This window comes from Strigops habroptila, chromosome Z, assembly GCF_004027225.2.
Source record: "Strigops habroptila isolate Jane chromosome Z, bStrHab1.2.pri, whole genome shotgun sequence".
NCBI lineage: Eukaryota > Metazoa > Chordata > Aves > Psittaciformes > Psittacidae > Strigops > Strigops habroptila.
Genome location: NC_044302.2, coordinates 15,754,941 through 15,770,460, shown reverse-complemented (window position 1 = coordinate 15,770,460; position 15,520 = coordinate 15,754,941). Strand labels below are relative to the sequence as shown.

Below are 15,520 nucleotides of genomic sequence, written 5' to 3'. Positions count from 1 at the left end.
TCAGGACCTGGCTGGGGGGACAGTTAAGTGCAGAACAGGGGAGTGGTGACTCAGACTGAGAGATAGTTTGCAAAAAAACCCCAAAAAAATAGACAAATAAAATGTCTTCTGATCATTCAAGCATCAGATAACGATTCTGAAAAGTCTCCATTAGGACACTGGGGAATTGCTAGGCTGAAATCTACTCAAATGCTGAGACACCATTTTCTCTCCTGAATAAAAAATAGCCAAGCTCACAGGTCCATGCAACACCACCTCTCTTAAAGCTTTGATTCCTTTTGCCAACCCCAATAATTTGACATACTTAAGTAAAAGTATTTCCAAGCCTTGACAAAGAATCAGGTTTCTGTCTAGGTCTGGTGTCTTTTTTTCTCTGGCTGTTGAGGCGGGTGGAAAAATTTTTTACTATCTCCTTACCAAAAAAGGGTTTGCACTAAAGATGCAAAGGACAATATGGTCTCTCTTTGCTAGCTAGGGTGTAACTCATACACGCTTAAACACTAAACCTAGATTCCTCACACTCCTTCTGGAATGAGTTTGCTGAAGGGAGGGAGTTTGATGAATTTTGCCAGATTATGATTCGCTTTTCCAATTAGTTCCCCAACTGGCTGTATTTCATCAACAGCAACTTCCAGATTAAATGCCTTACTTGACCATCTTCACCCAGTACACTTTGATGTTCAGTTCTCAAGCTTCAAAATACCTTTTGGATGAAGATCAGACAGCACTAAACAGAATTACTAATTAATTAAGCAAAGTTAAATTTTAAACACTGTTTGTTGTGTTAGCCAAAAGCCTGAACAGAACAGTCTCTTTTTTTTTTCCCTTCCTCATTGGAGATCAAAGAAGATCATTTCTCCTTCCCCTCCTGTTTTAAAAAAACAAAGCGGGGGGGAATAGGGACAGGAGGAAGAATCTCCATAAGCTTTGGTAAGAATACTTCAGGATAATACCTGTAGCAGCAGGATTGGTGTTTGATCAGTGAGCACATCAAAGCTACATTAACAGAACGCAATCTGCTGTAACTATCTGTATCATTTAACATGGGTAAGTACTTCTTAAGTGAAAACTGTCACTGTCACATGAATCACCACTTTCTAACAGCATTGTGTCCCTGGAGCTCTGAGCGGGCCTGCAAAGTGTTGAATTCTGTTGCTGAACATTGACAGATGGGGAAACCAACTGATCATTTCTGACTTAATGCAAAAGAAGAAAGACCTCTTTTCTCTGAAGATGGCCGTACACTGATTCTGGTTAGTAACTGGTAACAATTTTGCTTTTTAAAAAACCCTTCTCATTGTAAGTTGCAAATATGCATATTCACATTGGATTTTCTATCTGAAATTTTCTTTGTCTCTTTGGATTTTTCCAAAACACAAGAGATTCATAAGAGATTCACAAGAGAAGAGAAAGAAGAAAAAAAACCCAGCCAGTACATAACCCTTTATTCAAATCAAGGCTGAGTAGGTAATGTTATTAATAATGTAGGCTTTGATACCAACTTGCTCCCATCTAACCTAGATGTTCAATGGGAAAATCATGTTTCCACTACCTTTGTTATGATAACGGGGCCTCTAAAGGTACCTGAACTGTAATACTTACTTCATCAGAACTGCTTCCCATGAGGAGGAATGTCACTCTGACCCTCTAAAAGGCCAGCCTTTTAGAGAGAACAGTGTTGTGGACCTGTACTGTAACATTATTTTGGCTGTGATCAATCAGTTGTACATCTGACAACTCTCTCATAGTTAATACTCAGTACCAAGTTCAGTTTTTCCATCCTCAGGGCCCTACATCTTAACTCTGAGAAATGGAGGAGAGTGGAAATTGATTCACAACACAACTGAAAAGCAGTATAGTGACTGATAGCCCAGCACATACAAATTCCTTTTTCATATGGGAGGAAGGGGTGAGGAACAGTACTGAGGTGATACATCACATACTGCAAAACATGCAGAGGAATAAAATTCATCAAGGCTTGACCCAACCACCTTATTTAAAGTCTAGAGAGCACACAGGATTGCAACACAGAATGATTCCCACTGAAAAAACGCAGGTGACTGCTCACTGTTATTAGTAAGTGTAGTACAGCCTAAAGACCACAACCAGAGATGGAACCCCCCTGTGCTACACACTGCTCAAAATACAGAAAAGGAGGCTTTTCGAGCATGGTTTGGAGTGCGTTTACAGGAGAAGCCAGCCCTTCCTATTGCTCTAGAGAGCCCAATGTGCTCTGCAACTCAACATTCAGCCTCCCTCTCTGAGCTACTTATTTGCTGGAAAACCCCACCATATCCTCCTAGACAGTGTCACTGTGGCTTTTTGTTCCAATATAGCGTCTTGAAATCGGGATGGCAATGACTGCTTGGTCACAGGGCCTGGGCAGCCGCCCTGCAGAGGTACAGGGCAGGAGGGCAAGTGGGTGCTCAGAGCAGCTCCCAGAGAGTCCTGCACTGCACACAGGGAGCAGTCTTCATCCGAACGTCCATTTGCCGAGAATACCCTTCCCCACCTGGATGGTGGATGGCTCTGCAGAGCGTGGAGCCATCATTAAAAATTAAAATTTATTTTCACTAAATTATTTAATAAAAATCATTAAAATAACAGGACAAGGGTGTGCAGCTCCACACTTTAGCTTTATACCTCCAAGCCTGTAGAGGCAACTCCCTCCTAGATAAATCTGGGCACAGAGTTCGGGCCTGCCTTGGCTGTCGTCGGCCACTCCCCCAGCGGCTGAGCCCCGCACACAGCCCCACTGCCAGGCACAGCAAAGCTCTCCGCTCCTCCAGAGCCCTGTGAAAATTCCTCAGGTAGCACCTCTTATACTTCTGGGTAATTTTTTTTACAACTACTATTCCTTTCCTCTCTTTTTGTTTAGTTTTAAATCCTTTCTGCTACAAAGGTGGGCACTTTGTATCACATATTTCACTGGTGAAAGAACCTGGATTGCTGGATCAGATTTATAAGCAAGAAAAACCTGATTACTGGCATTTTTATTTTTTTTGGTGGGCTGGGGGTTGGGACTTTCCATCTAACAAGAGCAGCTGGACTCCATGCTCTTTCAAGAGCAGAAGTGTTGCTCCAGGTTCATTTCCACAACCCCATAGTGCTGCATTTATTATTTGCTTTTACTCACAAACTAGTTGTGGTTACAAAAAAAAAACCAAAACCCTCTTCCAAACAAATGACATTTTATCTTTTTCTCCACAGGAGAATAAGGTTGACTGCTACTTGTGCTTTGAGGTTTGGAAATGATTGAGATGAAACATCTGTTAAGAAAAAAGGTGTGTGGGGACTTTCTTCTGCTAAAAATATCATGCTTTTTTTTTTTTTTCCCCCACCAAACTTGAAACGTGATGAAATTCAACTTTTAAAATATAACCCTGGAGCTACTTGAAACTATAAAAGTCTCCTCAGTATCTGAGGCAAGTCAGAATTTCCATTGTTCAAGCTGGGCTTTTATGAAGAGCAGACTTTAGAAAAAGCTGTAATCTGTCTAGGTAACAAAGGGCACTTGTTCTGCCTGGTGAGGTAAAACTTTGGGTTTCTGTAGCTACTGCAGCAGAAGTGGAGTTGAAGCACACAAAAGCACCCTGACTGATACACACTTTGAATTTGGAACAGCAACTGGCAAAAGCAATATGCTTTTCACTGGAATTGCCACTTTAAGTCTGCATGGTCACACTTGTGCACATGTAAGGTTCAGCAGGATGACAGGTTGTTGCGTCTAAACTATCCAGCCCAAAGGTTCAGGCATATATCTTTACATCTAACTGCCTGTATAAATCCATGACCCTCAAATTTGATCCCAGAAATGCAAGAACTATTTAATCCTGTCATAAATTGTATCCTCACGTGAGACACTCTGGAATATGAAATCCCTACAGGCAGGAGAGAAGGGCCTTACAGTAGCATGCACATGGGATCTCAACAAAAGCCTATTGCAGAAAGCTACTGAAAACCCAGCAAAGGGAGCACTCTGAACCTTGGTTGCCTGGCTGTGTCAAGGTCAAGTCAAACACAAGAGAACTGGTAACTTTAGGAATATCTGGGAATTGCAGAAAGACATTTTGCCTATTAAATGCAGTATTCAAGGTTTCTAAAAAATAATGTAATATTTCATGTAAAGACAAGGGATTTGAAACAACTATATCACCTTTTGAAATAGCCAGGGCCAACACTTCTTTCAGTTACAAGAGCACAAAACTGGAATGATTCCATGAACACCAGCACGAGAGTATTATCTGGGCCCAAACCATTGCATGGAAATATGCTCTAGTTTCAGATGGACTAAAAAAGAAAGAAAAAAAAAAGAGCGAGGAGACGAGGGGAGGGGAGGGGAGGAGAGTCACAAGAGAGTTAAAGAGAAGAATGGCATTTTGACTTACTTTTCAAAAACATATTTAATAAAACTTCCATGAACTGTGGTCAAAGCTACAAGAAAAATAACTGGTAATAATCATTGCTGGGAAATTAAAAGTAGAAAAGAACCTTTGTTCTTCAAGTAGAATAAATGAAACCACTGGTATTCATCATGTTTCCAGAGAGATTGTTTTCAAACTCTAGACTTGTACCCATATTTCATTCTTTGTTCTTGGTGGTAGATGTCCTGGGGCAAAGTTCAAGAACATTTTTATACCGTTGCATATGGTAATGCAGCTTTATCTCTGTACCATACACACTAGATCAGCTGTCTCTCATGGATATGCCTGAGTCCGTCAGTTTTCTGAGGTGTATCTGATGTTAGACCCTGCCTTCCACATTAGTCACCACTGCAGAAGCAGGAGAGCAGGACACACAGGCAGACGTGGCAAGCTGTAACCCAGCCACCACCTTGGGTGGTGTTACGGGTGTGACAGGCGTACCCATGCGGTGGACAGCTAGTGCAGAGCTGGGCACCATCCTGCATTCCTGTGCAGCCAGTGCAAGTGTTACTCAGCCTAAGTTAGATGCACAGCTCAGATATGCCTACACAGAGTACAGCTCCTTCCTCCTCTGAATCACAACCTTGACATCCCAAGGGAAACACCAATGACCAAGACTGATTGGGTGAGTTCAGATTACCAAGGCTCAGCCCTTTCAAACCACACAAATAGAGCATAAGCCTTCTACCACTGACACCCATGCCTCACCCCATCTCAGCCCTGCTACATGGTAGCTTCCTTCAAGCTTCACTCACTGACATGAGCAACCAGTTGGGTGCCCACAGTCTGCTGCCTAAGCTCTGCCATGATGCTTTGCTCAGTTTTGTGATATGGAAGGCAAATGCAAGAGCCTTCCTGCCTTTGATGAGATCTCCCTAAGTTAAGTCCTTTTGTCCTTTGATTCTCCTGCTGCCAACATGCACCCCGATGGTCTGGATCTCACATGCTACAAGAGAAGCACCTTGAGAGCTCTGTAGACACAGGTTTTTCAACAGCTATACCCACTTATGAATTTTTGCCTCCTAGTAAACTAGCTCCTGACTACCCCAGAGCTGAGAGTAAATGAATATTCTTACTGTAATTGAGTCTTTTTTTAATGATCACTCAGAAAAAGCATTAGTTTCTCTGTGAAAGAAGGAAAAGTTGCCAGTCTTAGGTAGAAAATGCATGGAAAACCAATATTGTTATAAATACCAAGCACGCATGTAATATTATTTTAAAGCTTTCCATGTTTAAGGTGTTCACTAAGGATCAACTCTGCATTTTTGAGGTGCTAGTTTTGCTTCCCTTTTCATTACCTTTGTTTTCTACTGAAATATTTTTTTTATACATCACACACCAATAAATTAACATTAACATTTGGCTTTCTTTGGCCACCATAAAGAGTAGAGACCATTTATAAGTTTGGAAGGGTTTCTTACGTACTGTGCTTTGAAACTGGCTCTCCATCATGTAAGTAAGGGACAGGCATGGATGCAGGAAATCTCAGCCTCTGTTCTCCGCTTTTCTATAGAGTCCCTGAAGCAAACATGCAACTTGCTTGTGTTCAGGAATAACAGCATTCTAGCAACGTAGGATGATCTGAATACAGAGATCAATGTGAAGCTATTCCTTACAGCAAGTATGATCTTCCCAATCTAATGCAGAAGATTAACAACACAGAACAAAACTCTCAAACTGTAGACAAAACACATCATCTATCAAAAACTGTTAGGCAGCACTCACAGGAGCTGGTGGGTTGTCAGCTACAGAGAGCAATACACTAACATGTATGGAACGAGCTGTGGCTCTGCTTGAGGAGGAAAGCTCACCCTCTGAGGTGACATAACAGCCTACTTTTCACTGCCTTTCTGTGTTCCACTTGCCAACATGGGCGGGAGCTGTTAGACACTGTAAAGGTCCATTTCGAAACACCTGGAGACCACTAACTCATTACACAGAGGCTATGGGCAACCATTGGATGGTAACAGTCTTTCATCAGTACTGACCTGGCTTCACTTGAAACAGCAGCTCTAGAAGTAAAAGTTTCTGATCCAAACACCAACCCCCCTCAACTGGAATAGCTAATGTTAAGAAACACTTGTACAATTTTACTTTTTTTTTATATTTTTTTTTTTTAAGTGCCTTATGCCATAAGTTTTTCCTCCCACTCATGGCAAACAGCCTACCTGCTTCTTACAATTTCCTGGATCGGTGCACGACCACAGGAAAACTTCTGCTAATCCTACCAGTCTCATATTCTTTGGTGACTTTTATTCTAACTGCCAAACTAAGCAGTTTTCTCTTGGCACTCTCCACTGCTCCTTCCCCCCTGCCCCGGCATGTTCTTTGGTGCTCCTTCCAGCTCACAGTTACCAGCTTATCAGCATCCAGCCTCAGAAGGGACTAGCTGTTTGGCAGATACTGCTGGCTCTGCCAGTGGGTCACCCTGGAGCTGCAGATTTTTTTCAGTTGTTTCATGTCATACTGAGTAGTAGGAAAGGGTACAGCAGAAACCTCTTGGCAGCCAAAAAAGATACAGCCATTGAGCAAGTGATCACCAGTCTAAGGTGATCACACAGGACATACTCATGCATAGAAAACCTATGGTAACTGCACGGGATTAGCAACAAGTCATTAAAATGTGGAGTTCCCATATAACATCCCACAAAGCTGACCACAAGAGCACTTTTAAGGTAGAATTTTTAGCACTCTGCAGTGTCAGTGATTAATAGGTATTTGGTTTAACATGACAGAGACAGGATCTTCATTTTCTGCAAAGAACCAAGCCTATGTCAATACTACTAGGCACGTAATAACAATGGCGCTGAGATAAAGCAGCTTTGCCTGTGTGCAAGATGCAATCTATGTGTTTCTATAAATACACTGGAATTTCATATCCGTAATATATAGAAAATTATTTAAGCCTTAGAAAAGAAATGAAATAAGCCTCATAAGGCATTAACTAGAAAGGAGCATGCAGTTTGAAATAACTGCCTTTCATTACTCATTCGTAGCTCAGCACAATACATGAATATATTACAGCTGTGAGATTATCTAAGTGTGGTAAATACGGTCTCACAGGCAAATAGGTTAGCTAACACTAGTTAAAATGCTTGTTCAAGTTTTCCTTTGCTGACAAGTTTATAAACAATCTGGGCCCAAGTACCATACCTTGGCAATATCCTGAAAAACACATAATAATGTTAAGAAAAGAATTAATTATTTTTCTGCTTTGCTGAATACAGCATGCCTTGCAGGTTTAGAAATTCCATAATATCTTGAAAATGTGTGAAAATGCTACAAGTAGTTCTTTTACAGATATGATAGATTTTTTTTCAGCAACAAGATGTGCTTTGAACTCTGCTGGAGGGCTCTCCGATATTTGCAGGCAAGAAGATGACATGAATAATTCTGTCCTTTCTGATACCAGGCAAGGGAACATCTTACATCTAGAGATCTGGTTTGGGAAACATATGAAAAAAAAGGGATTGTTGATGCAGGTTAAGTTCTGATGCTACTTTCAGCAGGACTTTGGATACCGTGTTCAGATAAGACACCGGGAAGGTTTGGATCCTCTCCAGTCTTCTGTTGAGAGAAAAATAACCAAGACATCACCCTCTGCTGACAAATGAAACAAAGAACAGATTGCTATCAGCATAAGAAGCAGCTCCTCTGACAGGTACAGGACTAAATGGATCTCGCAGAGATGCAAGATTTCTGGTTAGTAGAAACACGTAAGTCATACTTTTCAGGAGAACAGTGACATGAGAAATCATGTTACCACATAACTAATTGGGGTGATGATAGGTTAGGTGTCTCCTGAGCTTAAAGACTTCACCTTGAACTCCAGAAGTAGACTGATAGCTAGATCTCACTGGGCTTTAAAGAGCTTGTATTGAGACAAGTAGGAAATTGCCTCTTTTCCATGATCAGTCTGTGTCAGAGGGAGATCTTCCTTCTTCTGGTTCAGATGTCACAAGCAGGGAGAAAACAGACTGCTCTGAAAAGCTAACTGTTCAAGTGATGAGACGGAGGAACTTCAGTTCACTTCATAAAGACATGGAGTGGTCAAGATAAGAAAGCTCTCCTGGTCTACAGGCTGTAGCTGTGAAAATTTCCTAGCCATGAAAATTACATTTTTCCTGGATTTATTCCTTTCCCTGGATTATTCCCTGGATTTATTCCTTTTTCCTGGATTATTTCCTTTCCCATTTATCAAGGGAAAGGACGTGAAGAAAGTTCTGGAAAACAAGAGCAGAACTCTTGAATGACTAATTGAAAAGCTTCTTATGCCTTGAAAAGCAGAGAGAGAACTTGGATGTCATTATTGAACACACTGATAGCAAGTGATGAAAGAGTGACTTGCTGTTTGATGCTATATTCAATTCCTGCCTGCCATTTTAGCTTCCCCAAGTGAAACAAAAAATATCTTCCAATGTCACTTCTAGATTTTGCGATTTCTTCCAGACCCACCTCCAGTTATTCAATTCTAGTGACCTACTATTCTGTCTAGGGACAAGGAAGCGAAATCGCAAGCTCTTTTATCCTAGACATGATGAGCGATGAAGCACATGCTTCCTGTGCGGAAGCTGCTGGACAAGAAAGTTCAAGCACAAGAAATTTGTACACAGCCACAGCAGATTGTGCAAGAACTCTAAGCTTGGCAAATAGCAATCTCTGCATTGCAGTGAGAAAACACTGCTAAACTTCGAATGAAAGTTGCAAATGAAGGCACTACAAAACCTATATCCAGCATGCCCAGTTGTTGAGTTATTAATGAAAGAGAAAGAAGGGAACCAGAGTAAGTAATATATAAGAACAGACTGAGGTTTCCATTGTTATCTTTTATCTAAGGAAATCACTGACCACATCAGGGAAAATTAGAAAATTTCAATTTAGTGACTTGCTCAGCAGCAAAATCAAAGGCAGGTGCTGGATATAATAGACAATACTGGCCAAACTGTTTCTTTCTGCACAGCACTCAGTAAACAGAGTTGCCGCTATTGAGTTCTAACCTCTTGTCATGCAGCAACATTGAGCCAACAATCCGCTCTCATGGCTTAATGCTTTTGATGTTTACTTTGTTCTTTCTATAGTTCAAAAGAAAGCACTAATGCACCAGTCCTCTTACCAAATACAATCTTAATCCCAGAATCCCGAGCCTTTTGCTGTTGGCCAGTTAAGTCTGTTAAGACGAAAGGATTTGATCAAGCTTTACATAACAACACAGAAGTTAAATCCAGCAAAGAGAGCTCTTTTTATCTGTAATGCTCAGACGGCTAAGAGGGGAAAAAAGAGAGAGAAGAAAAAAAAGGTAATGAACTTGGCTATGTAAAGCAAAATAAGAAATTCAATTATTTCTCTCATTGCCACTTTGTCTTTTCAGTGAGACTCTTCTAAAGAACTCAGATTTATTCTCCAGTAAAGTCTGAGTGTAGAGGCTGTAACTTTCCCCTAACCTAGAAGAACTGTAGCACCTGCTGTGCTTTTTTGCAAATCTGAGAAATGTTTCTTTTTCATTTTTTTCCATCCCTACTGTGTATTTATGAAGACAGAATACAGTTCATTGATTAGACACTTGCGTGGTACTTGGTAAGAGCTGGGTTCAAGTCTTTGTTTTGCTATTCATGTCCTTTGTGAGCTTAGTCCAACCAACCATGTTTCAGTGTGATACAGCTCCCTGTCTCTGAAAATACTTTTCAGTGATGTTGATGCTACCTTATGATACATGAACATATAATCATGCAACATACATGTATTGTACCAGTACATATGTAAAGGTTGTGAGGTAGCAAAATGAAGGCAGAACAACTATTTTAGATAGAAAAATTAATATACTTCCTAGAATATTAGGTACACTTTCACACAAAATATTTCTATGCAGAAAAGAGCTATGACAGTGATCATCGCACACCTAAGCCACACAAAATTCAAGCTGTGCGCTAACAAAGGCCTGAGATCATGTTTCAGCCTCACTTTATGCTAACATCACAAGTTTATGCTAGCACTATCACAATCATCCAAATATATTATGCCTGTAAAATGCATGAAGTTATACAAAAAAGGTGAAAGCATCCTGCTTTAACACAATGCTTCTAGTATCATCTGTTAACTAGAAGCTTTTCAATGCCCCGTTCAAGAGGGAAGTGGCTAACACTGTCCCCAGCATGAAGCACAGCCAGGAGATCTGATTGCAGAAGAGATAAGGACCAAGCCTTGGCAATCTGCATGTGTTTGCCTGAGCACTGGGCGGAACAGTTACCCACCTCCTAGCTGGAAAGATACCACGGAACAACTCTTCCCCACTGGCAGCACACAAAGGAAGGACCACCTGTCCTAAATCTTGTCTGCACTTCTCAGCTACTTCACAAAAAATGAGACGCATCGGAAGTAATAATGTAAAACTGCTGAAAGACTGAAATTACAGTATCCTAAAAGGGTTTACACTCTAAGAAAAACAATCCTGTTGCTGACTAGTTTGGAAACAATATATATTGGATACTATGCTTGCTATGCAAGACAATTCTATGCACAAAGGAAGAAATAATTAGAGACAAGGAAAGGCAGAATGAGACACAGGAAAACGAAATTATTCACCTCACTGACATTTAATATCCTGTGTTAAGATTCTGCTATAATTCTGAAAATTAAAACCCCACCCTTTATTAGAGTTATGTCCTACTATGAGCAGAAAGGGAAACTGATGAAGTTAAATACAGAAACACTTCTAACAAACACTGACTCCATCATGGCAAGCATATCTTGCTTTTGTGTTTAACAGTAGACTACAGGCACGAGCTGAAATTGAGCTCGTATGTTACAGGCACATACAAGGGAACATTCTTTGTAAACTTTTTGCTCTCGTGAGACCTCACTGGGAGCACTGTGTGCAGTTCTGGTGTCCTCAAAATAAGGACATGGAGCTGTTGGAGCAAGTCCAGAGGAGGGCCACGAGGATGACCAGGGGGCTGGAGCACTCCTGTATGAAGACAGGCTGAGGAAGTTGGGGCTGTTCAGCCTGGAGAAGGGAAGGCTGCGTGGAGACCTCATGGCAGCCTTCCAGTGTCTGAAGGGGGCCTACAAGGATGCTGGGGAGGGACTCTTCACCAGGGACTGTGGTGGTAGGACAAGGGGTAATGGGTTCAAACTTAAACAGGGGAAGTTTAGATTAGATATAAGGAAGAAGTTCTTTACTGTGAGGGTGGTGAGGCACTGGAACCGGTTGCCCAAGGAAGTTGTGAATGCTCCATCCCTGGCAGTGTTCAAGGCCAGGTTGGACAGAGCCTGGGTGACATGGTTTAGTGTGAGGTTCTCTGCCCATGCCTGAGGAGTTGGAACTAGATGATCTTAAGGTCCTTTGCAACCCAAACCATTCTATGACTTTATGATTCTATGATTCTAAACTACAGACATGACAGAAACATGGGATCCAAGAAATACTGTATATTAACACATTTCACAGGTAAGGAACTGGAAGACAGACATTCTTAACACAGAGAATCTTTCAAGTTCAGTTTAGACAGAAGTCTCTACCACCAGAAACAAATGACTGGGTTATAAAAGGACATAAGCTTGACACGGTTCATTGCTCCAAATAAGCTGGGCATATTATTTCCACTAGCCTATAATACAAATCTAGCACACTGCCCCATGTAACCACTTGTTACACTACAGAGTTTCTGGAGTCTCATTTCCCTGTTTTTTTAACAGAATGAGCAATAACATCCTCAAATTAATCTCTTCCATTCATCAACCCACTTGCCCAACTGGTGTTGAAAGTACCTGTGTTCTCTGTCCATACTCCAGGTCCCCAAAGGCCCTTCCCACCACAACAATGATTCCATCTCCACTCCAGGGAGAGAGACCTGATCACAGAGGAAGGGATGAGATGAGCCTTGGAAGAAGTTCTCCGAGGCAATAATGATTCCATTCGTATTCAAGAGACACGTATAGAATAAGAGTCTCTGGTCTTTATTAGAAATTAATGCAGGAGTTCCTGAGTCTGTTTTCTGTAACTCTGAAGGGTGTGCAGTGTATCACAAAACCCAATGCTAACATTTTCAAAGATTGTGTTTACCACCTCTGCTGGGGACAATGGTATTCATTGCTGCTACTACTGCCTAAAGAAGTACCTAGAAAATACTGTGAGACGTTGAATTAAAATACTTGGTCCCTATGATACAACTGGATGACTTTTTTGATACTAGGAGGACAGTGGTAGGAGATTCAGAAACAATACCTTATTCCCACCTTAAAAGTTTTGCCAGGCAGAAGACACATCAGTATATCAAGAACTCCACTCTCACATATGCATTCCCACACTGACTTGTTCACTGGCATACTCCCATATCCCTTAATATTAACCAAGAAATTTTGTTCTTTACATACCTTCTAGATGAAAGTGTTCATCACCAATAGTGTCTCTGTAGCCCTCTCCAGATAAATCCTGTAAAAAAAAATAAAAATCACAAATGTACTATATATAAACTGTTGAGGTGTTAAGAATTTTAATTTAATTTAATTAGGATTAATTTAAAACACTAATGAGAACAAAGAAGTTGTTTCCCAGGAAGTAAGTCAATCACTTTATTAGTGGTAGTCAATGAGTTTGGTGCTATTTTACAATGCTCTGGACATACTTTAGGACAAAAATTCAATGGAGATGAATAGATTGTATGGGCGAAAGAAAAAGGAAGTGTTCGTATTCAAATTCCTTTACAAAGTGAATTAATATTTATCATTTCAACATTCTGTCAATCGAGCAAGAGAAAAAAACTCCAAATAGAAACGATAAAGGAGAAATAAGCCCTTCACTACCCACAGAGGAATGTTATCACTTGGTTTCACCAGCAAACAGAAAACCTTCATATGCCAGAGGTCACACAAGAAAAGCAGATACCAGACTCTGAAGAGCTGCCTGATCCCTCAATCCCAAAATTAATGAAATTTTGTTAGCCCCAGTACGTCTAGAACAATGCAGAAGCAGATGTCATAGATACACAGATGATCTTATCTCAGACCCCTAAAGTATTTCTCTAATGGTGCTCAAGTAGGGCATCAGTGGGATTTGGAGCTAATCCCACTTACGAAGACCCTGAAGAGCATTCTTACTCTCTTATTAGCAGATCCTTCCAGCTCCAGTCCCCACCTCCAACTAAACCATAAGTAGTGACAGCTATTCTCATGTTTTGCCTTCTCCCATTCATTCCAAAGGCTCTGGCATCACCATTTTGTCATTCAGCTTACATTATAGTCTGGCTCCCTGAGTTCTGCACAAACACTTTCTGCCACTGATAAACAGTTATGGTGATAAAGAAGGATATGGTCCTAAAAAGCTGGTGCGCAGCACTCATGGCCACTTTTTCACCTGCAAAAACATACCAGGAACACAGAGCCAGCATTCTCAGCAGCAACCTGTGAACTGCAAGTTGACAGTTCAGAGCTTTTTGCACAAGATAAGAATAAAGGGAATAACCTGTGAAAATTAATGTTTGGTTGTATTCATTAGCTTTATTTTTAAGCAATTTTTATCTGATAAAAGCAGTTCACATCTTTTTCTCAAAAAAGCTGACAGAGGCTCTTTTCTGCTTTCCACATGCCCAAATGTTATTCTTTGAGATTAGTTATCAGAAAGTAACTAAGCCACAAAAGCATATCTTAGGAATTCTTCAGTATCGGTTTCTGCAACAGCATTTTAAAAATCAGATTTCACAAACGCTACTGGATAGCTAGCCCAGAGACCCTGCAAATACCATTCTGTTCACGAACAAATACCCTGAAATAAAGTTAAAACTCAGGGGTCAAATGGCTCTGAGAAATGCTGGCAACGTGGCCCAGAATGCTAGGATTCTGCACAGCACAATGCTGCTATAAAAGCTGTCATTCTGGATTTAGTTTTCCAAGAAGCAAATAACAAAACCCATTTTGTTTCCTTGAGTTTTTGTTCCAATAAAAAGGTCTCTTTCTTGAGCATGTGCTGATTAGTATCGATCATTACCTTAAAAATTATGGAAGAAATGGGCAGTGAATGAAAAGGAGCCATTAAATGCTGGCATAACTTATATTTCTGCAAGAAGATGATCTTTCCAGGCCTTATAAAAGTTAGTACACTGTTGTTTATTGAATTCCCCCATGTCATCATTTCCCATGAAGCTCTGAAAGTGCACCTCTGACTGTTCTCATAACAAGATACAGAGAAGTGACTCTGCTCTCTCCCACAATGCTAAATATTTAATAACTGGTTGGTTGGTTTGTTTGGTTTTTACTAAACTCAGAATTCCTGCTCCCTCCCACTGTCTTGGGAAACAAAAAAATACTTTCTGTTAAACTCATAAGTAAATATGCAATGTGTAGGTATGATCTTACTTGTGAGGTACCTCTGAGGAGAACACTAGATAGTCGGTAACCTTCATCTCTTAAAATTTTCGCAAAGCAAGCAGTGCATCTGAGTATCAAATATTGGCTGTTAGAATGATGCCATTAATCTCATCCTCTCCAAAACCCACAAGTCATTAGTTTTTATGATTTTTTTCAAAAGATGTCACTTAAAAATGAGCATACATTTGTTGATGTAAAATGCACCACCAAGTAACTCAATGAAAAAGAGTGGAAAGCAAAAGTGTAAAACAGCAGAAAGCAGTAATATTCATTAAGCTAGCTTCCTTATTTTCTCACTTTTAATCATTATATTGGTCTTAAATAAATATATTTCATAGTCTAGTTTTACTCCCCTATCTCCTAGTTCTTTAAGTCAAAGTAGTAACTTAATGTAAGCAAATTTCCAATAAGTATTTCTGCCTTAAACCAAATTATTATAAATTACCAAATTCCAGGAAAGTGTTTTTATGATGTTGAACCAGAACGTAACGGTTAGATAACACAAACTGACAATCCATCCTGAAACTGATGACACTATTGTTTCAACATTTTAGTGACACATTTAAGCAGAATTTCTCAGCTCTGATTCAAATCTGTTCCTCTGTGTAAGCAAGATTGTGACATGTATTATCTTTCATAGACAGATATGTATCTGCAAGAGGTGTGAGCAGCTCTTGAGATTTTACAGGGAAAAAATGAAGGCAAAAAAGAAACTATATGTCATTCATCTTACTATC

The 15,520-nt window shown here is 40.3% G+C and overlaps 1 protein-coding gene across 1 annotated transcript in view; it reads right to left on the bottom strand.

The window, feature by feature from the left end:
- NKD1 (NKD inhibitor of WNT signaling pathway 1) overlaps positions 1-15,520 on the bottom strand; it is a 112,203-nt gene that overhangs the window by 31,353 nt on the left and 65,330 nt on the right. Inside the window, exon 4 of the mRNA XM_030471086.1 lies at positions 12,795-12,852. Coding sequence (XP_030326946.1) covers positions 12,795-12,852 — 58 coding nt within the window. The remainder of the gene's footprint in view (positions 1-12,794; positions 12,853-15,520) is intronic.